This window comes from Camelus bactrianus, chromosome 10 (assembly GCF_048773025.1).
Source record: "Camelus bactrianus isolate YW-2024 breed Bactrian camel chromosome 10, ASM4877302v1, whole genome shotgun sequence".
NCBI lineage: Eukaryota > Metazoa > Chordata > Mammalia > Artiodactyla > Camelidae > Camelus > Camelus bactrianus.
The window spans coordinates 22,593,772-22,610,612 of NC_133548.1; the positions used below are offsets into that span (position 1 = coordinate 22,593,772).

The 16,841-nt window shown below is 45.8% G+C and overlaps 1 protein-coding gene across 6 annotated transcripts in view; it reads right to left on the bottom strand.

Annotated features, from left to right (window-relative positions):
• Positions 1–16,841, bottom strand: part of LDLRAD3 (low density lipoprotein receptor class A domain containing 3) — a 227,365-nt gene that overhangs the window by 119,416 nt on the left and 91,108 nt on the right. For 5 of the 6 annotated variants that reach the window (XM_074372171.1, XM_074372168.1, XM_074372167.1 and 2 more), the window contains one exon: positions 2,743–2,868. In XM_074372171.1, coding sequence (XP_074228272.1) covers positions 2,743–2,868 — 126 coding nt within the window. Of the gene's footprint in view, positions 1–2,742; positions 2,869–12,645; positions 12,711–16,841 lie in introns of all 6 variants that reach the window. The other variant, XM_074372170.1, reaches the window with a different exon arrangement.

The window sequence follows — 16,841 nt, forward strand, 5'->3', positions numbered from 1 at the left end:
CGTTAGCTGGTATTCTTCAATAAAAAAGAACTTTCTCAAGTCAACTATTTAATTACGCAGAAGTACAATTCATTTATGAATGGGAGGGTAAGTGCCTGATTCTTTCTTGTTGTTAACCAGCTTTCAAAACAGTGAGTTAGCACCACTCTTTTCAAGCGGCAGATATGCCAGAGGAAAATGCTGGCTTAATCCCCACTGACCTAATTTAGAATGGCTGTAATTTACTCGTTTAGACAATTAAAGACCAATATCCAAGCATTTACATCGCACAGGGTCTGTAATTATGGCAGCGAGTACCTGGGATGGCACAATCATTTAGAGGTACAGACTGTGACACATCACACTTGCTTTTCCTGCCCCAGATTACTCTCTAGTCAGTATGGATGACGGTCTATATAAAACTCCCCCCTTACGTGATAAGATCCCCTGGACAGCAGGAAGCTGAGACCAAGCTGACACACACAAAAGGACGAAATGAAATACAGGCAAACCTCACCTACTGTGCTTCACTTTATCGCACTTGGAAGATATTGTGGGGTTTTTTTGCTTACAAATCGAAGGTCTGTGGCAACCCTGCCTCGAGCAAGTCTTTCAGCACCACTTTTGCAAAAGGATTTGCTCATTTTGTGCTTCTGTGTCACATTTCGGTAACTCAAACTTTTTTATATTATTGTTATACTTGTTATAGTGATGGGTAACTAGTGATCTTTGATGTTACTATTGTAATTGTTTTTTTTGTTTTGTGTTTTTAAATTAAGGTATGTACATTGCTTTTTTTCAGATAGAATGTGACTGCATACTTAACAGACTACATACAGCATAGTGTGAATATAACTTTTATATGCACTGGGAAACCAAAAAATTCACGGGACTTGCTTTATTGCAATGCTAACTTTATTGTGGTGTTCTGCAGCCAAGCACGGAGTATCTCGGAGGTATGCTTGTAAGTACATCTTTAGCCATCCAAAGCCAAAGGCAAAATCCTAATAAATATGGTCTTTCCCTTAATCACTCAGTTTTGTTTTAAGCCACTGTATATTTTTAAGGTCACTTACTCTGGCCAGCCACTATACTGAGCACTTTCCAGATATTATCTAAATCTCGCAACAAACCCAGAAAGCAGGCTGTCAGCACCCCCATTTTAAAGAAAACCATGATGTAAGAAGACTATGTAAGATGCCCCAGACTCACACTTCCCCAGGGCAGAACACAAATTTGAGGCCAGACCCCAGCTCCAGAGTCAGACCCCTACCCTGTCAGTGATGTGCCTCCTCCCTGCTGTGGTGGGTTTCAGCCACGCTAGCAACCGCTCAACAGTCTAGCTGCTCTGCTGTATCTCTGCCATTTGAGACCCAGAAGATGAAATATGGCAAGAGAAGAAGGCACAGGGGAGAGTTATAAACTCCCCAGGTCCTTCCTGGGAGGGTGTAACAGTGAGTGTTCCCTGGAAAGACATAAAGAACACGGGAGACAGTCACCCTCCTCTTTAGGGACTTAAAATAGAACCAACAGGGTAAGGGAAAATCAATTTATCAAAACAATCAGTGAAGTCATTACAACTTATATTTTGGAAAAAAAAATTAGTAACATGAGAAAATGGTCACAATAAAGAAGACATTGCAATTAAGCACACTAGAGGGGGGAGAGAGAGAGAGAGGAGACAGACAGAGATGGGGTAGGGTGGATGACTGTCACAAAATAGCCCACATATTAACAATGTTTCCTTTAAGGCAGTTTTGTTTTCCTCTTTGTACTTTTCTATATTTTGCAAGTTCTTTACAATAATCAGAAGGAAAAAAGGGTATTAAAATATATAAGTGCAGAGAGTAAAAGTGTAAATTTGCCCAGAGCCAACTATAGTTAGGAGGGCTCCAGCTATCTAAACATGTAAGGGGAAAGGCAAGAGGATAAACAGTGAGCAGTGACCAGAAGGACCAGCAGCAGGTACAAAGCAAATTGCTGCAGGAGCTGGAACAGTATAAATGTTGGGAAAGGGACACCTGAAGATGACTGAGGCTGCTGAGTGAGAATCTGGACCCAGAGATGCTGACAAGGAAGGGCCTGCAGGTATCCAGGCCAAGGGAGAGAAGTGAGCTTCCACACCAAGACTGCTAAGAGGTAAGTAGGGCAGAGAGAACAAGAGGAGGTGTATGTGTGTCTGTGTAATGATACCATGGAATATTATACAGCAGGTAAAAGGAATCGGGGTGGTCACAAGTAAAGGAAAACTTTAGCTTTCTACACTGTTTGGATGTTTTCCCAAGAGCATATTCTTATAATATGTATACAATTAATATATAAACATTTTTTAAAAAAAGAATTCAAAGTGAGAAGGAAAGCAATCACTTAAACATGGGATGTCGAGTCAGAGAGTCAATCAGATGAGTATCTGAATGAGTCTAGAAAAGGCTCTGCTACTGATGAGCTGTGTGTCGCTGGATGAGTTCACTGACCTCTCTGTACTTCAGAGTCCTTATCTGCCAATGGGGAAAACACATCTGCATCTGCAGAGCTATTGTCAGAACTGAAAATGAAGCATGCCCCAGGCCCGGTGCACTTGTCAGTCTCTGATAAACGGGAGCTGAGCATTTGCACATTCACACAAGAAACAAGTGGTAACAAATAGATTCCAGGTAATGACAGAAAACGCCATAGTCCATGGGTATAAGAAGCACAAAGATGAGCAGGCCAGTACGGCGGAAATGAACAGGGGAGTGTGGTACCCAAGCCCCCAGCACTTACTGCAATTCTCCTCATCGCTGCCATCGGGACAGTCCTCAAACCCATTACACCGGAAGCGGCCAATGATGCAGTGGATGCCGCTGGCACAGGGGAAGAAGGTTGGGCCGCACTTTGATTTAGCCTTGGCTGCAGGAGGACAAACAAGACAAGCAGTGAGACATCAGGAGGACACGGCTTCCGACCCCTGCATCCCCGTCCCGCTAACTCAGAGCTGTGCGGTGGAATCCTTTTACATCTACCTTGAAGTCCCCAAGGTTTCTTACCACCACCACCCACCTCCAGGACCCAGCCAGATGGGAAGCCCACATGCATCACCCTCTAGGAAGGGAGTGGCCAGTCACCGCTCAAAGGACCCAAAGTGGCCAAACACAGCCCCCACACCAGCAGGGGTCAATCAAAATGTGCCAAACAGAGGAATGAATGGGTGAGCAGATGGTTGACGGATGGAGCTTGCTCTTAAGGTGCTGAAGAACCACTCAAAATTCATACCCTGACTGTCAAAGTAATTCTCTACATTTGATGAGTGTTTACTAACTGGACGGTGTGCCCAGTGCTCTACAGCATCTCACTGAACCCACCCAGCAGCCACCCTCTGGGATGATGAGCAGAAAAGAGCTATTAACCTAAGAGGCCTGAGGCTGCTATCTTTAGAAAGGCTTGTTTGCAAAGCTGGACCTGGCTTGGATCCCTGCATCTGGGGTCTTGGATCTCAGGAAGGTCTGCGCCATTGTCTCATGAGAATAGCTCACTGTGCCTAAAGTATTCATGCAAGCAGTGCATGTATGCTGAACACCTGCCTTTCTTCTGCGGGCTTGGGATTTTGGTACACCTTAGGCAGAGGGTGCCTGTGTGATCAGCCCTGAGTAAAAAGCCTGGGCACTGAGTCTCCAAAGAGCTTCGCTGGTAGAAAACATTTCACAGGTGATGCCACACCCATTGCTGGGGGAAATCAAGTGCCCCCTGTGTGCGCGCACGGGGAGAGGGCTCTGGAAGCCTGGGCTCAGTTCCTCTGACTTCACTCCTCCACCTCCTCCCTTTAGGGGTTTTGCTTTGTATCCTTTTGCTGTAATAAATCTCAGCCGAGGGTCTGACTGTATGCTGACTTCTATGAATCTTTCCAGTAAATCACTGAAACTGGAGGTGGTCTCGGGCGGTGGGGGGGGCGACAAAGATGGCTGTGGTTCTTCACCCCATTTCACAGAAGTGCTTTGAAGAGGTGAAGTGACTTGCCCAGGGTTACACAGCTAGAAAATCTGCTGCTGGGGTGAGGCCCCCGACACTCAGAGTCCAGAAGCCACATTCTCAACCAACTGAACTGTGTTGCCTCTCTGCCAGAGGCTGTCACTTCTCACAACAGAAGCCAGACTCCTGCTCAAAGAAATCCTTCTTCCACTCCTTCTGTACAAACAGTTTTAACAGAAACTGCTGTAACTCAGGCTTGATGGACGGTCCTGTTACCCACACCACCCTGTGGGGTAATGCACTTTCCTGCTAATGGTGCTGGCTGCCCCGGTTTGTGATTACAAGGTGAGACCAGATCTACGGCTGCATCTCAGGCACCAGGCCCCACCGGGCATCCCTCTTATCTCCTGTCTTTAGGGGCAGGACCCATGTTCCTCAAGGAGGAAGGACCATTTCTTCGGAACAAATAAGCAGTAAATTACCTTCATGTTTCTACCATCAGTAACATACCAATTTGGCAGCAGGCTGACACACAATCAACAGAGTTTTAAGGGCTGGGATATGCCTAGGTTTTAAAAATCCATGAGGCTTTGTTTTAACCTGAAACTTCTGTAATGGTGCTGGTGTGCTCTTTACAAAGCACAAGCTTGGGAGAGGGTGTCCTAGGTTCGAATTGTGGCTCTATTGTTTTATGACCGTGGGCAAGTTTCTAAATATTACTGAGCCTCTGTTTCCTCACCGGTAAACTGGAGGTAATATCTACCTTACAGGGCTCTAGAAGGGATTCAGTGCGAAATCTACACAAAATGCCTAGCACAGAGCATGGTATACAGTAGATGCTCAATTAATGGTAAAGCTTATCCTATTTATCATCATCATCACCAGGCTTGTAGAATTTTAAAATTGATCCTTAGGCTGCTAAATATTTTTTCCTGATTACCGAAGTTTAAAAAGCTCATTGTGGAAGATCTCTATGAACTGGTATGAAGTGAGCCCCAGAAGATACTACCAAGTGAAAAAAGCAAAGTGCAAAAGAGTGTCTACGGTACTTTACTCCTCCATATAGTAAAACAAGGGGATCTAAGAAAACACACACGTGTTGGGTCATCTGTGCAAAGGCAACAGAGGAAGAATGAACCAGAAACCAAAGAGACCATTTACCTACAGGGAGTAGGTGGGAAAGGGTTAAAAAGGACGGAGAGACAGGAATGGAACAAGACAGCAGGGATGAGAAGGGTGTACACTTGTCTGAATCCATCTGTAGAGCTCTGGCTCTTAGAACCATACTGATATTCCACATACCCCAAATGTCAACCATGAAAAACCAACTGCATGTGTGTGCTGGGGCAGGCGGGGTGGGGGGGACTCGAAATGAAATATAAACAGCAACAAGTGAACATAACAGTAGTACAGACGAATGGCAGCACCTCACTGGAGGAGCTGGGGAAGAAAAGGAGCCTCAGGAACTCTGGAAAGCATTTGCCTGGATTCTATGAAGCTAAAGGAAAAGAGACTTGTCTACAAACACTCTAGTTATGATTGTTTCTCACAGGGGTATGAATCAGTAATTCTGAAACCCCCTTTTGTGTTTATACTAGGACTGAACAAATTAGTAAGCAGAGCACAGAGAATAAGAGCAAGGTTTCTCGTTATCCGAGGAAGGAATTACAAATAAGGAAAGTGAGGAAAGTGAGGAGACCAAAATGAACCCTGAGGCTTTGGACTGGAATTGAAGGCATCAGTAAGAAGTCAAGGTTTATAAAGACAGATAGATAGATAGATAGACAGACAGACAGACAGATAGACAGATAAACAGGCAGAAAGAAATACAGGTCTGTGTGTGTGCATGGGTTAGTGTGCATACATACATTTCCTAGCTCCATCTGCTAAGAAGGATGAGAAGCAATACACCCTAATAGCAATGAGCACAGGCAGCACTCAGATCTTGGTTTCTAAACACCATTATCCAATAAAGAGAACCAGGGCTCCTTGGAGAAGTGACTGACTTCGGGGGAAAATACAAGATGAACCTGGAGTACCTTGTGTTGCCAGAAGAAAGTAAAGAAGGGCCCAAAATATGATGGAGGTGTGTCAAAAGGACACAGGAGTCAACCTGCAGGAACTCCCAATGGCCACAGGTAGAACAATTTGAGCAACAAAATTAACGACAATAGTATTGGATTGTAATCTAGAGATTTGCTGAACCCATAATTGTTGAATAAATATGCGAATGAGGGAGAAGGGAAAGTCCTTCCTTACAGAAGAATTCGAATTAATAAGCGTAGAATAGATGTGGGAAATAGGAAGTCACCATTAAAGTAGGTACCACGGTAATAACTGTCACAGGCAAGATCCAGGAATGGATGCTCAAATCAAAGGGTCGGACAGCCTTGCTCCCATCACCCTTTCACAGATCAGGGAAGAAAGGCTGCCTGTAGGCTCTGACATCTGACCTGAGAGCATTTCCCTGTAAACTTAACACGTCACTCCTCCGTTCAGAACGTCACTGCCCTCCCAGCACCTTAGAAAAGCCCACAGCCCCTATCACAGCATCGTGCAGCTCTAGGGGGCTTGTTCAATTTCATGCCTACCTACTCCCTGTGCTGCAGCTACGCTGGCCTCCTAGCACCTCCTCCAGCCCATCAGGCACAGTCCTGCCTCAGGACCTTTGCGGCCTGCGGTTCCCTCTGCCTGGAGCGCCCTTCTCCCAGGGGTCAGCGTGGCTCACTTTATTTAGGTCTCCTTAACCAGGGCACTGTCTACAGTGGAAACCTCGACTCCCACATCCAGCACTCTAACCCTTACGCTGCTTCTTTCTTTTCCTTCATAGGAGGGAGGTCACCGGCTTTGTGTTCTGCTGATTGACTGATGAACACACAATCACTTGAATACTTTCATGCCCACTCTCGTAGGAGCTGCATTACACAGTGCCCACCACGGGTACCTAATACCTGCCGAATATACAAGTGAGCCTATAAAAGGAGAGAGTGGGGCTGGGTAATCATTCACTGAATGCTCAGTATGGGCTGAGCATTGTGCCCTGTGTTTCACAGCGATCATCTCATTTACTGCTCACAAAAACCCATTTTACAGGTAAGAAAACTGAGGTCCAGAAGTGAAGGAGCCTGACACTGCTGATTAACAGAGTCGGGGCTCAAACCTGACTCGCTCAATCTACTGCCTCCTTAGATACTTCTAAGGCCCAGTTTAGCTCCAAAGGACTAGACTTTATGAGAAAGAAGAAGAGAATACGAATAATTACAAATGAATTAGCTGTCATTCAATTAAGCAGCTCTTTGGCCCTGGCCCTGCACCCTCCTCAGGAATCACTAACGAGACTTCCAGCCCTGTCAGTGATGCTCAGTTGCTGTCTCTGTCTGGGCGCCTGTCCTGTTATGATTTACATCTACCCGGCAGATGCCTGCTCAGGCAACCGCGAGGCAGATCACAGGCGGCCAGCCGAGCGCCTGGCAGAGGCTCAGAGAGGAGCCGGCTGCCGACCGCAGCTGTCGGCTGCTCCCTGCCTGCATGCCCAGCTGTGGGGCTCGGGCGGGGATGCGGGGGTCCTGGACAAAGTCTGATTATCCCCAGCTCGCCCCCATTTCCACGAAGGGGAGATATCAGCATGAAATTCAGCAGCCCCTGGCAGAAGGTAGAAGACTCCATATCTAAAACCACGCTGACAAAGGCAGCGTGAGTCTGTTCCACCGGACACTGGAATCCATCACTCTTCCAGGACCTACCTGCTCCATAAACTTTTCAAAGCAGCAGCTTCACCTGCAGCAAGACAGGGCTCAGGGCTCTCTTGGGGGAAGGGGGGTTACTTCCTGATCCGAGTCCTCCCTCTCCTCAGAGCCTGGTTGTCACAGTTCTGGATTTCATGGGTCAGTAAAATTAAGCATTTTTTGAAACTAGATGGGAGTGGAGGAAGGACTAACACAATTGCCAAGTCTCTTTCGTTTTTTTTTTTTTTAACCAGCAAGGACATAAATAAATCAGCAATCACCTCTACTCACTATCGCCCTCAACGAAAAGCTGCTTTATCATCCAAAACGCAGGAAGGACACAGTCCGTGGAACAATATTTGGGAATCATGTCAGAACGAGAGGAGAACCAAAGACGTCCCGTGTCACCAGGTTGTGACACCCTCAGAACAAAGACCTGCTCTTTGCAGAACATCTGGAGCACAGCCGGTAGTCCACACGGCTTCACTCAGTAACTAATTCTCACATTTCACAGATGAGAAAACTGAGGTCCAAGGAGGCAGGCAGTTTGGGACTTGCCCAAAGTCACATGGTTAATTTAGGATCAGACTGGTCTGGAATCCAGTTCTCATGCCCCTGGGTCAACATTCTTTCAACTACACTATGCTTTATGCAGGGTGCTGTAGGGCCATACCCTGCCAAACCCTTCATCAGGGATCAGACTCAGGAGAGACCCCAAGGAAAGGGCTCAGGACACTGAAAGTCCCCCTTCCACACGGCCAGAACTTCTCAAGCCTTGGATATAAATGCTTTTCATCAGGCATCATGTCTATGCTTCCCAGTCTGCCCAGGAAGGGCTCAGGGATGCCCACTGGTCCTGGGGGATGATGGATACTGCAGCCTGGGCTGCTGTCGATGGCCGCTGGCCCAGAGTCTCCCACATAGTAAGGACACAAAAGAGTCAGGCAGGGGTTGCAATGTCAGAGCCTCTCTGTTCAGCCAAACCTCAGCTCATCAGACCTGCAGCATCTCTCAGGCTGTGGCTACAGCTCCAGCCACAGCTGTGGGTATTCGGACTTCTGTGGTTGCCCAAACGAGCCACAGCAGCCACCTCCACCCTCTACCCTCCTCAGATTCCTGCTCCAGGATCCTGCCAGTGTATGCCCGAAACAGTCCACAGAGCCAAAAGCAGGAGCCTTCGGCTCTTCTGCAAATTTAACATCCTTGCTTTATAAACTCAAGACAGCTCACTGTGAAAAAAATTCAAACAATGAGAAACAAAGGCAATGCAAAAATTACCCCAAATTGCTGCCACCCAGGGAAATCCACTGTGGCTACTTTGGTAAACAAGCCCCAGAAGCACGGTCTCTCAAACCACCGTGTGCAAATGGACAGCCCCAGGACCTCATTAAAATGCAGCAGGTCTGGCCTGCAGCCTGGGACTCTGCATTCCTAACCCGCTCCCAGGGGATGTCCATGCTGCTGCTTCCAAGCACTTCATTTCCAACTAGGAAAGGACCATCATCTTGTTTGTTGCTCCACCTCCAATGGCCCCAAAAAGTGCCTGGCACACAGATGACTCAATAATTACTGCCTGAATTAATCCATAGAAACCTAAGCATACAGTTTTGCTTCAATGCACCCATAAGATACTATGCTATTCTGAAACCTGCTTTTGTCACTTAATATAGTGTGACATCTCTTCATGTTGATGACCTCAGGTCCACACCATCACTTTTAATGGCTAAGGGTAATTTTACTGCATCTTTTGTACCCATAAGTCCCATTACTGATGGATATTTGGGGTGTTTTCAGTAAACAGTGCACATTCCAGATGCATGTATTACTTTCCCCACTTGTACAATATCTCTTTAAGGTACAACCGCTAGGTCAAAGGATACGCATATTTCATATTTGGGCATCCTTTTGATCATCGACTGCCTCCTCCCTGAGGAACTGGTACTGTCTTCTGGCCACAGACGGCTACAGGAAACGCCTTCAGCTCTGGACCGTCCGAGGAGGGCTGATTCTCCCCTGCTGGCAGTGATATTCCCAGAGGCGCACAGGCTGAGAACACCCCAAGGTTCCCCTGTGTGTGTGTTACGTTGGTCCTTCACTGCTGCCGGTGCGCTATTATTCTCCATCTATCTCTGTCTCTCTTCATTTTAACATCTGGGTATTTCATTACTCTGCAAAGTAGGGGACATTCCTGTGCAGTCAAGGAAACCATGACTCTTCTTTTTATCTCTTCAAATTGGCACTGGGTGCAGAGCATCCATCTTTGCTGGAACTGGTTTCCCTGGGTTACACTAATCTCAGGCTAATGCAAAGTGTCCCTCCTTCCAGGAGCTGCTCCTTGAGCTGACTTTTCCAGGATGCACTCTCCCTCTGTCTAAGGGCCCCAACAAAGGACAGCTTCTCGCTCCAAGGGCTGTCACATTTGTCAGTATTCCTCCAGAATTTCTCACCTTGTAAAGCAGTTTCATGAAGAGCGGGTCAGCAATCCACCTAGTGATCGCCAGGGATGCTTGTGAAAATGCAGATTCCTGGGCCCCTCCTCTAGAGAAATCTGCATTTTTATTAAGCCTACAGTGAATTCCAATGGATACTCAAATGTGAACACCCTTTTTGCACAGATTCTACCTATGTCTATGCCCAGAGAGCAAATGACCTCACCACTCCTCTCTCTTCCCAACGTTGCCACTGCACAGACCAGCGGCTCCTCCAAGAATTCTGGCTACAGGGCCAGTGTGGGGTCTGCTCTGACCACTGCTCCCTCGAGTCAAGTTTAACACTCACATCCCAGATGGTGTAATTACCATGTGAAGAATACCCACAAGGAAACCACAAACCTCTTTGTGCTCTTGCCCCATTTCAATAGTTTCTCTCTTCTTCCCCTGTTCAAATGCCAGATACAAAAATAACTCTGCTTTCCACAAAAAGCTATGGACTCACATTCAGATGGTTGCTGTTCTAGCAAACAGGCCCTTTTAGAACTTCAAAACTCTTAACCGGATCTGTCCACTTTTTAAGGATTTACACTGTACCTGTGCACAATACGAAACAGGGTTAAAGCGGCCAACAGTTTTTTTTTTTTTGCTGCCGTCTCCTGGCAAAGAACAAAATATTTCTGAGCATCCTACTCTCTGTCAGGCACTGAGAAAGTGCTCCCTAACTCACAAAGAGGATACAGACAGGTAACTGAGCCTCCGCGTGCAGTGCCACAAGTGCTCAGATGGGGGAGCTAGAGGACACCTAATCTCAAATTGGGGAGGAGGTTGATGTCCGAAAAGCCTTCTCAGAGGAAAGTCAGCATCCGCAGAGACCCCTCATTCCACTAATACTAACTCACAAACTGTGTCATACTTCAAAGAACGAGGATACACCAAAGAAGTTGGCTACACCACGGTAGCTGGTGGGATTGTGGAGAGAAGACAGTTCCCAGAAGCGGGAATAGCACGTGCAAAGGCTCGGAGGCAGGAACGATGTGGTAAGGGAAGACATGAAAGGCGGTCAATTTGAACTTGCTTCTCGTATCAGTAAGAGTACCCAGTATCTTTTCTTTAATTAAAACAACTAAAACCCCTATTTCCCCTAAGAAATGTGCTATAAGCTAGATGTCATTCCGCTCACGCTAAAGATGTGCAAATTGTAAGCGCTACACTAAAGCATAAATCAGGGGGGAAAATCAAATTATAAAATTCACAGAATTGGAATCAACACACACACACACACACACACCCAGTGTGAAAACCCACACACAGCCACTGCTGGCTAAAAACTTTGCAAAAAGCAATGGATCTGAAGTCGCTACTATATTCAGTCCCCTGGTTCACTTTGTAAAAGTCAAACTATGGTTCCTTTTAAGTCAAAAATGACTTCATGGTGGAGGGCAAGAAAGCAAAACAGCCTTATAAAAATAACAGACTTTTAAAAAGCAATATATCTCTGGATTCTCTAAGAAGTCTGGGAGGGAGAGAAACCTTTCACATGGTCCAAAAGCAGATGATAAACAGCCCAGCAAGCCAAATCCAGGCCTGGAATCCAAGCCTTTGCAAATTCATTGTTGCTTGAGCCGAAAAACAGCCCTCTGCCATCCAGCAGCTCAACTCCACACGACTACTGGAGAGGACGCCACTGCTTTATTGATCAGATATCACAATGTATTATTTCTTCTTAAAATGTCATCTTGGCTGTTCGAGAGATACACATTGGTGGTGGAGAGAGCAAAAGACCACAAGGTAAGAGGAGTATGAATAGAGCCAGAAAGCATCTAGTTGAACGAGCTCTGCGAGAAAATTCTTTATAAACATCTCCCCTTTTATAACAAGAATAGGAAGTCTGTAGCCTTGGGGCTAAGAGGGGAGGAGGGCTTCGGGTAGAGAGTCTGAGTTTCTATCCCCAGTTCTGCCCCATAATAGCTGAGTCACTTCACCTCCACTGGCCTCAGGATCCCCATCGGTAAAGGGGGCACAGGAGAGCACAGACCTCAGTAAGAGCTGCTGCGTGTAAAGAATAGGGCGTAATGCTTGACACCTAGTAGGGATCTGATAATAGCCTCCCTGCCCTAACACGGCTCAGGGCTCCACAGACGGCTTCTCCTCCCGTACACGGATGGCCCTGAGAAAAACCAGGTGGAAATCAAAGGAACGTTTACCCCAGCTAAGGCCTTACTTTTTCAGGTGTTGGTTCCATTAACATCAGCGCTCAGAGTCTCTCTATGGTACACGTCGGACCACGCGTGAGGGCTGCAAAGAGAATCAAACACAACTTCTGCCAGCAAGGAGCCCCTCGCTAAGGAACCCCTGGCCCGGAAGAGCGGGAGAAAAGGACAGTAAACAGGTAACTGCCACGAGATGCAGTAAGAGCTATGTAAGTTCTTACAAACACCTGCCTTTCACTACTGTCTTATACTTAATGTAGAAATGTACGGCGGCCTGCCGGGGTTCAAATACCGAACGAACCAAGTGCTTTGGGACCACTTACTAGCCACGTGATGCACTGAAAGTCATCTCACCTCTCTGCGTCTCCATGTCTGTATTAGCAAATGGTGATACGAACAGTACTTCCCTCACTGAGATGCTGTGGGGATTAAATGAGATAAGATAATAATTGCTTAGAGCTTTCTCTGGAAAATACTATTAGGTATGAGAGTTCATGCTGTATTAGCTGCTACGGTATATGTTATATATTAGCTATTATTACATGATATTACACTATAAAATAGAGTAGGTAGTATTTAGTGTTATACAGTATTATACAGTATTATCACACAGTATTAGCTATTATTATTATAGTTATTAGTTATTACTATTATTTTCAGTTTCTACCCAGCAATGGATGCTTAATCAATATGTCAGGGAATGGATACACACTGCTACATATAAAATAGATAAACAACAAGGGCCTACTGTATACCTTGTAATAACCTATAAAAGAATCTGAAACAGATATATATATATATATCTGAAATCCTGTAAATCAACTATATTCAACAAATAAAAATATGTGGGGGATGGGCAGACTGCAAGACGAACTTCAAAAAGAGAGCACGGCTCAGGCAGCCTGGGGACCAGGGAGCATAGCACACAAGGCAGCGCTATTCCAGAACAAGGGTGGGGGCATTCCAGGCAAAACGAATGACCTGAACAGTGACAGGATGTGGTTTATACGGAGACCTGGAGGAGTCAGAGAGCATCCAGAACACGGAACGTGGCAGGAGGTGAGGCTGCGAGAGATGCAGGCAGGAGTCTGGACACTTATCCTGTGAACCAGCAGCATCTTCATAAAAAGTGATGTGTCAGGGTTTTTTTTTTGTATGAGGGGGTGGTAATTAGGTTTATTTATTCTTTTTTTTTTTTTCCCTAATGGAGGTACTGGGGATTGAACCCGAGACCTCACACATGCCAGGCATGCACTCGACCACTGAGCTATACACTCCCTCTCCAGGTTTGTTTTTTATAAAGATAACTTTTATGGACTCACAAGGATATTATGGGGCTCTGTAAGTCAAGGAAATATCCCCCTCACTCCCCCAAAGCCCCGAGGGACCTGAAGTGAGCCAAGTCCGTAATATTCTTTGGGTTTTTAGGGAAAAACACACTATAAGCGATCTGGGAATTCAAAGTGCCTGCCACTGCCCTTTAAAATAATTTTATTATTAAGAATGACAGGGAAAAAAAGGCAAAACAGGTTAGCATGTGTGGGATTAGGACATTATTTTAGAAACTAAAGTTTTTTTCAGGTGACTTACTTTGGCTATTTATAACGCACATAGTAAGTGCATGAAGGTACGTTTGTGTGCACACGTATGAATGAAATGAAAATTCCAGAGTCTACAAGCGGAAACCAAGACATTCCCAACTGATTCTTCTAGAGACAAATCTTGAGAGGAAAAAAAAAGCTCTAAGACGATAATAAATAAATGCAGGTCAGATAACTTAGCTTCTGGAGGCTTTCTACCGCTTGGAGGAACAACTTCCTGAGAGTGGATCAGGGTCCCTGGGATTAAGAGCAGATGTGGAGCAGACACGGATGGAACAGAAAGGTTTCCACCTTAAAAAGAATACTATAAAAAAGGCATCCTCCAGCTCCGTGAAAGGTGATAGCAAGGGACAATTCCTAAGACTCGAGAAGAGAAAGTAAAAAAAAAAAGAGAGAAAAAGTGGGAGAGATGTAGGAATCAAAGATAGTTTTCGGGTTTGAATAAAAACGAAAAAGAATTCATGCTAGATCACCTTCCATCTTGCAGGACAAGGAGCGTCATCTTTGCCAAAAGGTTTTACTTTTCAAAGCCTTCACCCTCGCCCGCCCCCTCTGGGCCCCTGATAAACTTGGAGGTTTTCCTTCTTAAAACACCCTCATTTCTGTGCATATCCTTTAACTTCAGACTTGTGAAGAGGAAGCTCACATCTGACTAGCCTCCGAGAAGTGTCTCCAACAGTCCCTCTCACCTGGCACCCCCCTGCACATCCACACCCACAGAGGAACCTGGGAGCTCAGATTCTGACTCCATTGTTACTACAACGCCGGCAAAGAGCACCAGACAAAGGCCTGTGATGTAAGGATTAAACGTGGTGATACCTGCAGACAAAAGGACTTCCACTCCGAAACCCAATCCTCTGTTGGGTGATGTCAACAGAGCACAGACAAGGAGGGAGGGAGGCAGCCTCTGGCTGCTCTGACAGGCTGAGCAAGAGAACATTCTCGTCTGCAGTGAGGTAACTGGAAAACAATCGTTTCCAAAAAAACAGTACTTAACCCACCACAAATCCTGCTCCAGGAAAGGTCTTCCCTGAGGCATCCAGAGGTTTCTATGATGCTTTCAGCACCAGTCACAGGACTCACATAATCCCACAGATATCACCTCTTGGTAGCTGTGGGCTGACTTTAAAGGCAAAATATCAATTTTCAGCTTCTAATTTATCCTCTAAGAGCAGAGACACTCAAACCCAACTGCACATTTGAACAACCTAGGAGGGTCTTTAAAAAAAAAACCTACCCCAAATCAGGGGAGCTGGAGTGACTATATTAATATCAGACAAATAAATAGAATTTAAGACAAAACATGTTCCTATAGACAAAGAAATGGTCAAACCATCAGGAAGACATAATATATGCACCTAAAAGCAGCTGCAAAACACACGAAGCAACAACTGACAGAATTGAAAGGAGAAACAGACGTGAAACAGTAGGAGTTGGAGACTCAATACCCTACTTTCAATAATGGACCAAATAACAAGGCTGAGGATCAGCAAGGAATCAGGAGGCACGAAGGACACTGAATAAACCCACCAGACCTCAGGCGTCCACACAACTCTCCAGCCAGCAACAGGGAATGCACTTCTCAGGTGCACACGAAACATCCTCCAGGGAATCCCAAATGTGAGGCCAATGTGTGTACACCTCGGTACATTTAAGAGGAGTGAGACCACACCACGCGTGTTCTCCAATCACCGTGGAATGAAATCAGAAATCAATAACAGAAGGTTTTTTTGGGGGTGGTGATGAAAATGTTCTAAAATTAAATATTGGCCATGAGGGGCATAGCACTCTGAGTACAAGTAAATAAAGAAGCAAAACTTCCTAACAACTCCTGAAATCTAGGAGGGTTGGTGACGTCAGAGGTGGAAGAGTTGCTCTTTTCCAAGGAGGTACTAAATTAGCTCAATTCCTCCCCAGTTCTTCTGGTTTGCTCCCCAGGCAACGTATGGCAACACCGGCAGGTGAGGGGTGGGTACTACAGGCATCTAGCGGGCAGACCAGGGGTGCTGCTACACGCATGGGACAGCCCTCCCCGCAACAAACAATAAAGAACTGTCTAGCCCAAAATGCCAACGGTTTTGAGGTGGAAGAACCCTGTACTAGGGAAAGGTCAATACTCTTGAATTTTTGCCTCTTCTAATTTAAAGAAAGAAACAACCCTGTGTTAATGGTAAAGGATAAAGGATCCGGAATCAGACAGACCTGGGGTCCACATCTTGGTTCCACTCCTTCCCAGAACTGTGACCTTGGGCATTACCTAACTAGCCTGGGCTTTAACTCTCTCATCTGTAAAATAGGATGATGAAATGACCTTACGATGTGGTTGTGAGGATTAAATGAGAAGCTGTGGGGCACCAGTAAGGCTAAGAGCCTTCATTGCTATAATTATTGTTTTTGTTAGTTAAAGCCCCAAAGTGGCTTAGTACCAAGAAATGAGTGACTGGGTCATTTTAAAATAGGGTTATTTTCTCCAGCAACAATTAGTATGTAAACGGGGCCATTTATGAGCTAATAAGCAATTGAGACATAACAGTTGACATTCCTCACTACTACAGTACACTCTAGCCAAAGCGGGACTGGCTAAATACCCTGTTGCCATGGTAATAAAAAGTTCCTGGGAGCCTGACTCATTTTCTTTCCAGTAAATGCTTTCTATTTGTCCGCCTAGACTTTATACACAAGCCCACTGCACGGTGGTGGAGTCTTTCCCACCTACTAGACCTAGTATCTTTCTGCTGCTCAAAAACCCATTTTACTATAGTGGAAATAGTCACCCCAAACAGGACAAGATGACCACCTGTCAGTTGCCGTGGGTCTCTGTAATGGAGCCCCCTGGTTAGTAGCGGATAGGAGTGATCTGATAAGACATTCAACCATCCGGTGCCTTCCAGCGCCTCTGCTGGGCCAGGTACTAGCACGAGATTCCCTCACACTCACTATAAGTGAGGG